Source organism: Centruroides sculpturatus, unplaced genomic scaffold (genome assembly GCF_000671375.1).
Source record: "Centruroides sculpturatus isolate CEXI.00-Female unplaced genomic scaffold, Cexi_2.0 scaffold670, whole genome shotgun sequence".
Classification (NCBI taxonomy): domain Eukaryota; kingdom Metazoa; phylum Arthropoda; class Arachnida; order Scorpiones; family Buthidae; genus Centruroides; species Centruroides sculpturatus.
In genome coordinates, this window is record NW_019384923.1 from 375,580 (window position 1) to 391,162 (window position 15,583).

At 32.5% G+C, this 15,583-nt stretch overlaps 1 protein-coding gene across 1 annotated transcript in view; it reads right to left on the reverse strand.

The window, feature by feature from the left end:
- Window positions 1-5,979: 5,979 nt before the first annotated feature.
- LOC111631880 (DNA-binding protein RFX7-like) overlaps window positions 5,980-15,583 on the reverse strand; it is a 53,066-nt gene continuing 43,462 nt past the window's right edge. The window contains exon 7 of the mRNA XM_023376216.1: window positions 5,980-10,395. Coding sequence (XP_023231984.1) covers window positions 6,779-10,395 — 3,617 coding nt within the window. The 3' untranslated portion in view covers window positions 5,980-6,778. The remainder of the gene's footprint in view (window positions 10,396-15,583) is intronic.

A 15,583-nucleotide genomic window follows, 5' to 3' on the forward strand; every position in this document is an offset into this window, starting at 1 on the left:
GTCGCCAATTCCCTAATCGCTTAATTATTTAACTACTTCTTAAGTAGAAATAAGTCGAAACCGGTTACTTTGTACTCGAATATTTGTAGTCTCGGGAAAAAGTGGAAAGACAAATTTTTATGACAAACGGATACATAAATCGTAAATTTAAGGAAAATAAATTCTAGAGCTTTTTCTGTACCTCGTGCATCTCTCTCATTCATTAAATTTAGTTGTAAATTATGCTACCAAAGTAACGGTTAATTTTTTAACATTATACGAGAATTGTACACGTTTTTTTCTACATCCCCTTAAAGATGGGATGTACGAAATCGTAATATCACCGATTTAACATTGAAATCCGTGAGTAATATAAAATCGGAGAGCGGAATAAATATATCAAATATTTTAATGGATTTTTTAAACTCCTGTCAACTATACAGAACTATCGTAAAACCATACCAGTAAATTCTTATTGATTGGGTTAAGTTATAAATCTACTCGTTATTCACAGATTGGCCAAATATCTAGCGGGCGGGAGGCTAACAGTCCAGAACCGGTCCCGAATAGAATGCAAGCGCTATATGTGTAAGCATCAACCCAAGGTCGTAGGCTTCCGCCGGCTAAACCAGGTGAGGTTGGTGCTCTGTAAAGTGCATGCGCAAATCTGGCTTTTTGGAATCTGACAATACAGAGATTCCACTCTGCCACTAATATTCGAATATAAATAGCAATCTTATTTTTTTTTTCACGTGTAGTATAAAAAATTTGTAATAAGATACACAATGCGGTTATAATAAAATATTGTGCGATTATTTTCATATAATTAATATGTATTTATTTTTTTATAAAATACAAGGGAAGCGGCGCTTCCACCGCTTCTAATGACGGCACGCCACTGGGATATATATTTCAAAAATTGAAGTTTATGTGTTAATTTATAATTTTCCCGAAATAGTAATAATAGAGGTAGATATAAACATGAAATGTTTATATCTACCTCTATATTTAATATATAGAAGTAGATATAAACTCTATATCTTATACCTCGAAATAGTAATAATAGGGGTAGATATATGTAATGTTTATCATATAATGTATATATATGATAGATATATGTAATGTATATCATTTAATGTATAAATGACAATGTACATATCTACCTCTATTATTACCTCTATATGTTTATCTATACCCTATTATGAACCTCTATATGTTTATATCTACCTCTATATTAGGTAGATATAAACATGAAACGTACTAAAACATTCTGAAAAATACCTGCATGCTGCTGCTATCTATGGATCAGATGGTTAAATATTTAGTACAAAGTTCAACAATAATTTACTAAGCCAAGGCACCAGCAAATGCACTAGTACATTAATTTAAAATTTTGTACAGTAGACGTTCCAAATTCACTGATCTGGTGTAAAATGTACCAACTTAGCATCTGCTTGAAGTGTGTGGGGGCATTGGATACGTCAGGACACACTTAAGACGACCAGGTTCCGGATGACCCAGACAGACCATCAGGAGAGAGATCAACTGATTGTAAGACAAGCATGTACACTTGCAACAGCATCTTGGTCCATCACCAGAGGTGGAAGCCTCTCTACAGAAATATAGCAGAGGCAAATTTGCAGATGCAATGACTGCTATGTGTTCTATCATTAGCATCCCAACATCATATTTTGTAGTGATGCTGCTGTGACAGAAGCATGCACTGCTACAGATTGGTAGCTTATCATTTTTACTAATGAATCCTGGTTGTTTGAAAATGGACAACCAAAGTGTTACATCTGGAGGATTATTGGTGTGCAATTAAATCCCAAATTTACTGTTGAACAGAACACTGACCCCATTGTTGATATGGCTTTTCATTTCGTATGACAAGTCGGTCAGTCCTAGTAATAATACAAAGGACATCGACAGCATAATAGTACGTACATTCAGGAAATCCTGTGCTCTTGTATTGCCTTTCATGGCAGGGATGCAAACAGCCATCTTTCAGCAGAAATCCAGCAGCATCCCTAGCTGTGTACAGCTAGGATTTCCCAAAAGTATCTGTCATGCTCCATACTTTCTTGGCTTGTCTGGTCTGCAGAATTTTCATTCACCAAGCATTTGAAAGACCAGATGGAAGTTTTGGTCATCTACAAGTGTGAGAAATCTGGAGCAATAGTTAAAATATCTGTGGGCACTCTGTTGTAGGATAGCTTATGATGTATGTATACAGATCAAACTGCTACATTTATCTGGGCAAGCACAAGGCACTAATTCTTTAAATTGTATTGTTGTTTCACAGAAAATTGTGCCTTCCAAGAAATTTCAATTGCAAATATATTTCATCTATTGCAGTGTTTCTCAACGGGGTCGATATCGCCCCCATGTGGGCGTTTTTCCATGTTGTGGGGGCGATTAGTAACAATTTATATTTTTGGGGGCAAAAAACAATTTTCTGGGCGATATAGTAAAAACATTATATTAAGAATAATTAGATATTTTATTCATTATATCGTACAATAATTAAACAAATAACATTATACTAGTCACTAGTCTATTCAATGCAGTACGAATTTGGCGTTAGCCTTGGCCCTCAACATCAGAATTTTGAAGTGAAGGGAGCAATACTACGTAATGGTTTTATTGAAGGGGACGACAATTCATTAGAGGCTGAGAAACACTGATCTATTGTAACATCTTAATATACAGGGTATATCAGAAAAATTGTCAGGATTATGCCTCTACCCTAATAAATACAGAAGTTGAAACTTTGGATATATAAATAGATCTGAAAATTGTATTTGTTTTTGATACTATTTTGATAACATTAAATACAACAGAATCTGTTTGTTGTAATTGTTTTTGGACTTGCAAATACTGATACTGACAATTTGACCTTTAAATTTTTAAACATTCTAACAAGACTAAGAATTACAATTTAAAAAATAAATAACTGAAGTTGTCTAAAAAATCAATCAGTTATTTTAGTATAAAAACTGTTTTTGACTAAATATATAAAGAAATATATTGCTAAATGCATATTTCTAAATTAATATGGATATTTCTATTAGAATTTCATCATGCAGTATCCAACTGCATGATGAAATTGATGGATGGAACAACATAATTATGATGGATGGAACAACATAATTATGAAAAAATATTTTCATGTTAAAACTCATATTTTTATGTATCTTCTTTTTCTCATAAATCAGTTTAAGAGAACAGGGTTGATTTTAAGTAATCATAAGTACTGATACATAAGTAATATTTCTAAATCTGAAGAAATCACAAAATCTTTTTTTTTTTTTACCAGTTCTAGGAGAATCTTATGGATATAATGTGTAATACCATAATTAACTCAAAGTAACTTAAAATATAAGTAAATACGTGCTTTTTTTATTCACAAAAACAGTGAAAACATTTAGAGAGAGAGAGCTCATTTCATAAAATATTAAAAACAGTTTTTTTTTCTTTTTACATTTTGCAAGTTATAATAAAGGATTCATTCAGTGACACGATTTTGTTTAACTATACATTTTGTATCCAAGAAATAAACTGCTAACCTGAACATGACATTCTTTGATAAAGTTAATTTTTCCCCTCTAGAAATTCATAACGATATTACATATATAGAAGTAGATATAAACTCTATATCTTATACCTCGAAATAGTAATAATAGGGGTAGATATATGTAATGTTTATCATATAATGTATATATATGATAGATATATGTAATGTATATCATTTAATGTATAAATGACAATGTACATATCTACCTCTATTATTACCTCTATATGTTTATCTATACCCTATTATGAACCTCTATATGTTTATATCTACCTCTATATTAGGTAGATATAAACATGAAACGTACTAAAACATTCTGAAAAATACCTGCATGCTGCTGCTATCTATGGATCAGATGGTTAAATATTTAGTACAAAGTTCAACAATAATTTACTAAGCCAAGGCACCAGCAAATGCACTAGTACATTAATTTAAAATTTTGTACAGTAGACGTTCCAAATTCACTGATCTGGTGTAAAATGTACCAACTTAGCATCTGCTTGAAGTGTGTGGGGGCATTGGATACGTCAGGACACACTTAAGACGACCAGGTTCCGGATGACCCAGACAGACCATCAGGAGAGAGATCAACTGATTGTAAGACAAGCATGTACACTTGCAACAGCATCTTGGTCCATCACCAGAGGTGGAAGCCTCTCTACAGAAATATAGCAGAGGCAAATTTGCAGATGCAATGACTGCTATGTGTTCTATCATTAGCATCCCAACATCATATTTTGTAGTGATGCTGCTGTGACAGAAGCATGCACTGCTACAGATTGGTAGCTTATCATTTTTACTAATGAATCCTGGTTGTTTGAAAATGGACAACCAAAGTGTTACATCTGGAGGATTATTGGTGTGCAATTAAATCCCAAATTTACTGTTGAACAGAACACTGACCCCATTGTTGATATGGCTTTTCATTTCGTATGACAAGTCGGTCAGTCCTAGTAATAATACAAAGGACATCGACAGCATAATAGTACGTACATTCAGGAAATCCTGTGCTCTTGTATTGCCTTTCATGGCAGGGATGCAAACAGCCATCTTTCAGCAGAAATCCAGCAGCATCCCTAGCTGTGTACAGCTAGGATTTCCCAAAAGTATCTGTCATGCTCCATACTTTCTTGGCTTGTCTGGTCTGCAGAATTTTCATTCACCAAGCATTTGAAAGACCAGATGGAAGTTTTGGTCATCTACAAGTGTGAGAAATCTGGAGCAATAGTTAAAATATCTGTGGGCACTCTGTTGTAGGATAGCTTATGATGTATGTATACAGATCAAACTGCTACATTTATCTGGGCAAGCACAAGGCACTAATTCTTTAAATTGTATTGTTGTTTCACAGAAAATTGTGCCTTCCAAGAAATTTCAATTGCAAATATATTTCATCTATTGCAGTGTTTCTCAACGGGGTCGATATCGCCCCCATGTGGGCGTTTTTCCATGTTGTGGGGGCGATTAGTAACAATTTATATTTTTGGGGGCAAAAAACAATTTTCTGGGCGATATAGTAAAAACATTATATTAAGAATAATTAGATATTTTATTCATTATATCGTACAATAATTAAACAAATAACATTATACTAGTCACTAGTCTATTCAATGCAGTACGAATTTGGCGTTAGCCTTGGCCCTCAACATCAGAATTTTGAAGTGAAGGGAGCAATACTACGTAATGGTTTTATTGAAGGGGACGACAATTCATTAGAGGCTGAGAAACACTGATCTATTGTAACATCTTAATATACAGGGTATATCAGAAAAATTGTCAGGATTATGCCTCTACCCTAATAAATACAGAAGTTGAAACTTTGGATATATAAATAGATCTGAAAATTGTATTTGTTTTTGATACTATTTTGATAACATTAAATACAACAGAATCTGTTTGTTGTAATTGTTTTTGGACTTGCAAATACTGATACTGACAATTTGACCTTTAAATTTTTAAACATTCTAACAAGACTAAGAATTACAATTTAAAAAATAAATAACTGAAGTTGTCTAAAAAATCAATCAGTTATTTTAGTATAAAAACTGTTTTTGACTAAATATATAAAGAAATATATTGCTAAATGCATATTTCTAAATTAATATGGATATTTCTATTAGAATTTCATCATGCAGTATCCAACTGCATGATGAAATTGATGGATGGAACAACATAATTATGATGGATGGAACAACATAATTATGAAAAAATATTTTCATGTTAAAACTCATATTTTTATGTATCTTCTTTTTCTCATAAATCAGTTTAAGAGAACAGGGTTGATTTTAAGTAATCATAAGTACTGATACATAAGTAATATTTCTAAATCTGAAGAAATCACAAAATCTTTTTTTTTTTTTACCAGTTCTAGGAGAATCTTATGGATATAATGTGTAATACCATAATTAACTCAAAGTAACTTAAAATATAAGTAAATACGTGCTTTTTTTATTCACAAAAACAGTGAAAACATTTAGAGAGAGAGAGCTCATTTCATAAAATATTAAAAACAGTTTTTTTTTCTTTTTACATTTTGCAAGTTATAATAAAGGATTCATTCAGTGACACGATTTTGTTTAACTATACATTTTGTATCCAAGAAATAAACTGCTAACCTGAACATGACATTCTTTGATAAAGTTAATTTTTCCCCTCTAGAAATTCATAACGATATTACTAATATATCTAATTTTACCAACAGTATTAAACTAACAATCATGTATTCTTTGGATTATCATTACTTATGTGAAATCTTTTTTAAAAAGTATGTTTTTAAATTATGAATAATATTTAAAATTAAAATTTATTCCACGTAACAAGATTTTATAATAAAGAATGTCACGAAAAGGTATGCAACTAAATGAGTATACTTGGATGAATGCTTGGAGCATGCATCGTCATCATCGTCACTTGCACTCGCTCTTGCATTATCTAGTGAAAAATAAAATGTTACATTTTGCTACCAATATAACAAATGAATTTAACAGGCAATTAATAGCATAATCTGTAAATGAATATACACGATAATGCAGAATATTCTACCCACTTATTCAACAATTATTCAGAAATGAATGTGTTTAGCCAGATGCGAACATTTAGTTTAAGTTTCAAATTTTTGACATGCAACCATTTTAAGTTCTAATCACTTTTGACTATCTGCTGAATGCACCAATGAGGTAATTGAAACTAACACATTAAATCTTATAATAATGCATCTATTCACACTTATGACAAATCACTTTCACTTGGGTTCATCTCTTCTAATTCTTGGGCTAGCTTGAAGTCTTGAAGAGAAAAGTCTGCATCAAAATCTCGAAGATCATCCAATGCCATATCTAGATCTTCCTGCTGCTGTTCCAAGATATCTGAGATGTTTCTTCTTGCACTACTAATTTCTCTGTTGAGATTATCCCAGGACTGGTTACCATTGACTATTACTTCATCTTGATCGGTTACTTGTGGCGAAAATATTTCTTCAGGAGAAAGTGATGATGGCACAAATCCAGCCGAGTCTACTACAGAAAGAGCACTGTTATTCAATTTGTTGGGTGGAAAAGTAAAAGAGTTCCTAATAATAGGTGTTGTTGGATGAGATTTGGAAATAGTGTTATCCATATTGGTAATGGGACTATACTGATTAATCAGATTTTGCAACATTTGATAAGGTGGTACAGACTGACTTCTATTGGAGGATGAAGAAGGAGTTGTACATGTAGAATTTCGTAATAAAAGTTGAATCTCTTGAGAAGACTGATCAGTAATTCGACTTGTTTCCTGAAACAGAAGTGGTCCTGAAGTGTGCCGTTGACGATTATTTATCCATTGTTTCAATTCAGATTGAACTGTAATATTTGGCTGATGCTGCTGTTTTGAATTAGTATTATTTTGAGAAAATAAAATCTTTGAGTTCAATAAAGATTTTAATTGCTGATATGGTACTTCTCCATTATTCTTATCATCTGTACAAGTTTCAGCCTGTGAATCTGTTTCTTGATTTTTATTAATATTTGAAGAGTATTGAGATGAAGAATCAGAAGTAAGAAACTTATCATTATTAATAGATGTTTCAGCATTATTTGCTGGAGGAGATACTTGTTCAGAGACTGGAGAAAGAGGAGCAGCACTTGAAGCTGAATTATGTCTAGAACGCAATGTGGGTGTGTCTCCCACACAAGGAAATGAAAATTGATTTTGTGAATAACAATCGTTAACCATAGGTGAGAGAGGAGCACTTCTAGGAGACATAGTTGAACCAAGTTGATGTGGTATTCCGGGCCCAGAATTGTGTCTTGAACGAGATCCCGAAAAAAGTGTTTGACTGTAAGCATGAGGACTTCCAACTGCATTAAATGTCACTGTACGACCTTGGCTATGACTTGAATTGTGGCGTAATCGACTAATTGGAAGTGGTGTTGGTTGTGGAGATATGAAAGGTGATGTAGATATGGAAGATACTCCAGAATCAAAATTTTGTAAGGGAGTCTGGCGTGGAGTGCTATATGCACTCTGTCCAGAATTATGACGAGATCTTGATAATGGTACTGGTGTACTTCTAGGAGATACAAATGGACTGCTGGCAGCACTTGTTGGACGAGAAGATCCCACTGCAACAGAAACCATATTGTTATGAACAATATTTGTAGTAATAAATTGAGAAGTGGATGGTACTGGTGATGCTAAAGCTCTACTCCCAGCAGAATTATTTTCCAATATAGGAGTTTGTCTTGGAGAAATTGGAAGAAAATTAAATGCAAGACGGCGTGCATTTGGACTTGGTGGAACGGAGGGTATTTGTGTATGTGTACTAGTTTGTTTAGAATTACAAACACTTTGCAACTGTTGCACACCTGATTCACTAATACAAACAGTATTATTCAAACTATTCACATCATTAGTATTAATAATCATTGCTGGCTGTGCTATATTACTACCAATTATATTTACATCATTTGAATTTTCACCAGATAAAAGAGAATTTTGAATATGTGAAATAATTTGTTTTTCTGATAAACTTTCACTCTGATGAGTTTCTGTTTGTGGCAATATACTTTCTTTCTGTATTGTAATGTTCTGATCATTGGTGTCACTCCAGCAGACAGTTGTCAGTTTATCTTCATAATTACCAGACAGTTCATTCATATTATCAGCATCTTTTATTATTATCTGATTAAAATCTTCCTGTGTCTTCTCATTTTGATGATTAACATCAAAACTTTCATTATTTAAAGATAAAAATGAAGACACAGAAGACTGTTCAGGTGTTTCTAACTGTTCAGTTTTCTTGAAATTTCTAATTGTATTACATTTACTTAATGGTTTTGGCAAATTTCTTTCTAACAACATTCTTAACTGAGATAGTTGAGCAGCAGTGTTACATGCTTGCTGCTTTTGCCCATTAGTATTCTGCAGAACTTGCTGTGGAATATCCTTATTACATAAATCTGTCTTTTCAAATAATAGTTGATTAGATTCACTACTTATATCATAATATTCAATTAAAGCATCCGTTTCTAATTGATGAATGCTCACTTCTTCTTGATTACAGTTCTTTTCATCATTAGCAGATGAACAAACTGCTTGAATTAAAGATTCTGGAAGCAATTTATTTCCATCATCAATTTTTGCATCTCCTTCTTTATTTTCCCAGGTAGGAAGATATGCAATTGCATTTTTAACAGTGAGAATATTTTCTAAAAGTGGTTTCTTTGAAGCAACTGCTTCAGAATCATACTCTTCACAATGGCGTTTCATGGATGACATCATTTCATTAATATTAGAAACATCAGAAGCAACAAAATTGTCACATATTTTATTTAAAGTAAAACTAGTATTTCCTGTATTTTCTTTAGAATGCAAGTCTACATTCTTGATTTGCTCATTAACATTTAATTCATTTGAATTATCAAAATTTAAATGTCCATTGAGATTAATAGCATTATTATCAAGTTCAGTATATGTAACAGGAAGCACTGATTCAACTTCAAAAGTTGCTTTATCATTAACAACTGACAGAGTACTATTATTAGTGGGTGAAGATATAATTTTGGTCCCATTAGATTCTTCTGACGATTTTTCACTGTTTACATCATCTGATTGATTCCATAAATTAGACAACTTATTATCTCTCTGATTATTAGTTTCAGTTAACTGTCTTCTATTTGATCGCTTTGTCTGTAGAGGAAACAATGTAGAATTTCTATTCACTAACTTATTTGTTGTAGATTTAGGTTGTATACGTTTATATTTCTTCTCAAATTTTTGAGGTTTTGGAGATGTCTGGGGACCAAGCAGAGTAATCTGTACAGGAGGAACAGCTATTATACCTGGAGTAATACATACTGTTGAAGTTCTAGCACCCCCCTTTCGTGGAATAGGTACTTTATCTAATTTTTGTTTAATTTCATTATCATCACAGGTTTGTTCAATATTTGATGCAATATCTAAATGCTGTGTGCTAAACTTCGTTGATGTACTTAAGGAATGTAATTTCCCTTCTTTATCATCTGTTTTTTCATTATTATTAAAGTTAACTTTTTGATCAACTTCTAAAGAGAAATCCTTCTCTTCAAGTATAGAATTATCACATAGTTCTGAATTATTACAGATTTGTTTATCTGTAATATTTTGTTGACCAGATGCAGCGGTTTTCTTTCCTATTGATCTTTGAGATTTCCTCGAAGATGTTTTATGAACAACTGATTTTGTAATCTGTCGCTGTTCTTGGACTTTCTTCTTCTGTTCCTTAATCAGTTCTTTTTCTTGAAGTTTTCTCTGAAGATGAATTTGAGTTTCTCTTTTTCTGTTGCCACAAACTTGTTTTAATAAATTTGCTGCCTGATTACCTAGAAAACAAGTTCAATATGACAGAATTAATGCTTTATTAAATATTTATTAATTACATTTAAAATTTATTCCTAATATAAGATTTCTAATTGAAGTATGAAATTATATAAAATTTAATTAAATTTCATATAATTTCATACTCTATTCCTAAAATACTTGTATTTGGTATCAAATAAGATTTAATTAAAAAAAAATTCAATATGTATTAACATGTTATCTATGTATGTTTGTTTTTTAATTAAAAAAAATGGAGAATAATCAAGCAGTCAATGAAAGATTTCTGTCATTCCTAAAATCTATAAAGAAAGATAAAATTAAATATGTATGTTTGAGGTAAAACATAAAAATTAAGACTGATGCTGTTGCTTTTTCATTTACATGACTCAGAAAATTATTTCTGATCTCTTGTAAAGTAGTCCTCATAGTAGTTGACACAGGTGCATACAATGCTGCAGCTCATTTTCTGTAAGACTATTCAAGAGATCTATCATTTTTTCCCCCTTCTACTAATCCATTTTGTTAGATAGATTTCTTTAAGATAAATTTATCAATGGAAAGAGAAAGAAGTTGCTGGAAGTAAATCTGGTTAATAAAGAGATAAAAAAAATTGTAGTATTTGATTGATTAGTTATAAACATTATAATTATAAAAGCATTATAGGATGGTATATTAGCCTGATGCACTTATTTTGCCATAATTCTGGCTGTTTCCTTTTCCCTGTTTTATACAATTTAGTCAAGATTTCAATTTAAAATTTTGATTGACAATCTGACTACAAGAAACCTATTCTTCCATCTCAACACCCTGATATCAAACAAGGTAATAATGTAGACCAGTGGTGCCAAAACTTTTTGAATGGCAGAACAAATTGCCATTCTTCTGCCATTCAAAAAGTTGTAGATAGTAGGTAATAGACCACATATATTTATATATTCCATATATAAAAATGTAGGCTTATTTCAATCATTTATAAGTCAAGCATCAAATATGTTATTGGGCTGGATTAGGCCTAAGAGCTGTAGTTTGGATACCACTGATGTAGACAGTCATAATCTTTCACACTTTTCCTACCTTTTGAAAACAGTTTCTGCCATGTATTTTTACATACATAAGGCACACAATCTTCACTGCAAGTATCAGTAAATAATTGAAAAGTTTTCATTGTAGATTTAAGTTTGATGAAAAACTTGATATTAACTCCTCACTCATTTTTTCAATCACACACTTTTGACTGAGCACAACAGCACATTTATACTAATATCCTTTTCCACAGCTACTGAATAAACGACTTACTTCTGCTGTAAACCAAAACAGTGCTTATTTCCAAATATTTTCACAAACGTTTTCGAACTTAGTTCTTCTTCAGGTGAATAAATCGGGTAGAATCGATGTTATTCGAAAATCTGAACGTAATGTTCTAAGGGAACTCGTGCAATCATCGTATTAAACTTGCGCATGCTCTGTAGATAGAAGGATCGCTTTTGGCCTCTCAAGTGTCGTAAATAAGAGTTTGCCCTGCTATCGATAATGATAGTTCATCCTTATTGTTTATACACTCGTTTTCTCTTGCTGTTTTATAGATATATATCGCTTCCATCCAGCGCAAATGGTGTATTAGCTGTGTGGTGTAAATTATTTTTGCCTCGTCAAATACAGCTTGTATGTCAGGGTCCGTGGCATATTGCGCTAATGCTGTAGTATATATTTTATGTAGGATGTCTGCTTTGTGTTCTTTGATCCTCACATCCAACAATCTTTTTGTGGATCCCACGTATACTAAGTCTTTATCACACCTATGATCCTTTATAGGGATCCTGTATACACCTGCTAATTTGTTTTGGTGCGGAATGTCTTTTGCATTATTTAGCATTCTAAATATAGTGGGACATCTTCTAAATATTAAGGAGGCTTGTTTTCTTTTGGCGATCTCCTTGTATATTTTTTTCTAAGTACGGATTGTAAGTGATTAGGATTCTGTCTTTCTGAGAGTTACTTTGTTGCCCTTGCGGTTCTGTTAGATCTGTTCTTCGTGAATGCATCAGTTTTTCGATCCTCATGGCTATCCTACTATTATATCCATGTCTTTTGGCCATGATATTAATGGTGTTGATCTCTGTATCCAGTGCCCGCGTTGTCGATGAGTGGGTGTGTGCTCTATGCACCAAGTTATTAAAGGCCGCTATCTTATACTGCCATGGGTCACATGAATGCACAGGGATATACAGTTGATCTGCCTGAGGCTTTCTGTATACCTCTGTGTTGATAGACTTTCCTTTAACTATGATGTTCACGTCGAGAAAATGAATTTGTTTATTGCTCTCCTGTTCGAGGCCCACAGTTAATCCATATGTGTTATTATTAAATGCCGCTATGTCTGCCGTTATGTCAGGTTTAGATTTCCATAATCAACATATTAATAATACTAGTATATCAATATTAAAACATTTTCAAGAGAATTCTCTTGAAAATGTTTTAATATTGATATACTACGTATTATTAATATGTAAAAAGATTATAATTGCTGCGACATTATATTATAGAACATACACATTCTTTAAAAGTTGTAACTATACAAGATTTTATGAACACATGTTAAAAGTTTACCGTGTTAATGTGAAAATGTATTTGAAGTGTTTTTAATGGCTGTATTTTAAACTACTTCCAACGTTACCCGTTATACACCGTGGTTTTTAGAAGACAGAACCTTGGTTTTGAACTGAAGAGGGACTTAAAATTCATATAAGTCCGAAATGCATATGTCAAAACAATAAAAGAAGTACCTAACCTGAAAGCTATATTGATAGTCTACTGAACTGAATTGATCGTATTAAAGAGACACATTCACAATGAAATAGCAGCTACCATAAGTGATATTTATAACTTGTCTATACTTAGATTTTCTTTTTAACTAGAAATGAAAAAATACTCCAAAAACTGGATGTAATTAAAATTAATTCAAAAAACCTTAAATCTAGTGAAAAATGGAACATTTGTTAATGTAACAAATGTTTTCAACCATTTATTATGGCCATCTTTAGGTTCTAGAATGGAACATTATAAATGGAACCGAAAGCGAATTTGAAATTATAAGCATTTGCAAAATACAAATTTGCATAGTGAGTCACATGTGCAAAAGCATAAATATATTAAGTAAAATATAGAAAATAAGATTAAAACTTAAAAAATATTAAATACAAAATAAAATAATTAAATAAAAACAGTGAAATATACAAATATTGTGAGTAAAAACATAAATATAGCAAAAGGTGATAAAGAATACTATAAAACTTCAAATAATACCCTCTGAGCATGTGACACCATTGCAGAATCTTTACAGTTAATTGTGGTCCCTTTCTTGATAGCTTTATAAATTTCCAGACTTTCCAAATATTTAAGTCATGTTAGAGCCTTCCTTGTAGACCTTAGCAAACTTCGACCAGTAGTGGATAAGTGTGCATCACCTTCAANATAGTTCGGATTCCTATATGACGGCGAAAAAATTGCGACGGTATCTGTACAAACATGGTAAAAAACTCCTATAATTCGGTAAAACATCATCGGGCAGCCGATATACTTTCCGCCGTCCAATGCCACGCTACGGAGAGTTTAGGCGAGTAAGTTGAGTTTACTATTGTCTGTACAGTATGTAAATTAGGTATCGTAAGTCTAATATAGCACTAATTTTATACATTTCTTATTCAACGGCCATAAAAATTATTTATATTAATGATGTCTCCAAAGTTCAACAAAGTTTTCGCAGAAAAATAACTTATCAGAAATCGTGCCCGCCATTTGGTGCGCTGCTCCACGACGAAAACAACCTTAAGCAATGGTGACGTCGAATGGTGCACACTCGGTAAGTAATCCTATGATTTTTTGTTTATAGCATAGTTTATACGGATTATTCCCCAAAAAATATACATATTTTGGAAATGTTGAGTCGAATTAGTCTAGGAATTGATTAATTTTATGGAAGAAAACCTTTCAAACAGCCGTAGTCCGTAAACTTCACACGTGTCGGGCTGTGATTGGCAAGGTCTCCTAAAACATCAATTTCATAAAAAACGAAATGTATCTACAGTCTTATAGGAGGGGTCGACTGTAATACCCTTTGAGCATGTGACACCATGGTAGAATCTTTACAGTTAATTGTGGTCCCTTTCTTGATAGCTTTATAAATTTCCAGATTTTCCAAATATTTAAGTCATGTTGGAGCCAAGGCACAATGTAGTACGTCAATGCTATTGAAAGAAACGTCATCATCATAGTCACAAGCAAAAGCTGCCAAGGAAGTTGTACTGTACATAAGTGCTTCCTAATTGTGTCTTGATGTTCTTTGATTCTAGTGCCCATAGATCTATGTCAATCCAACACACTCATAGCAATAATCCACTCTGTTATGCCATAAAGGAATTAAATAGACTCCAGATAGAAACTTCTCGTTAGTGGGATTCTTACCATTCCTGAGTAATGAGAAGGCAGTAGGGATCCTTTTGTATATGATTCTAAAATTGGAAAGTTCTGCTATTTCCTTGTAGATATCACACAAAACTTTGTTGTAGGTGACAGTCCTAAAGGGCCTACTATCATCACACTTTGAATTCATTCGAGGGTGATAATGTATGATGGTCTTAATAAACTTCTGCTGGGAACCATATGCTATGGCTACACAGAAGATATGATATAGCTCCCAAGTCCCTGAGTCAAGAGTTAAAATTATGGGTATAGGCTTTTTTAAATCAAGGCCTTGAAAGCAGCTAGCTTATAAGAAAAAGGATCATGAAGATGGAGGAATGAATAATGGCTTGTAAAAACTTTTTCCATAAATGTTGGTAGTGGTAGAGCTGTTACATATGGTAATAAGAACATCAAGGATGTGCACCTGGTAATGAGCAATAATTATTTATTGTGAAATCTAAAAATTGCAGCCTGGCATTGTGATATCATATTTTTTTAATTTATTTAATTTAAAACATATGCTCTCCTCCTCAAATTAGTAGTGTCTTGCTCCTGTACATCATACTTTTCCTGTTAGAAACAGAGTCACACCATCATCTATCTAATTCCTCACAGGGGAAACTTTCTGAATTGAAATAATGTGACTTCCAGTTTGCATCAGAAGTTCATATATAGTTAATTGAGACTTCCTATCCCAAGTTTTCCATACTGGTCTCAGATTTCATCTAT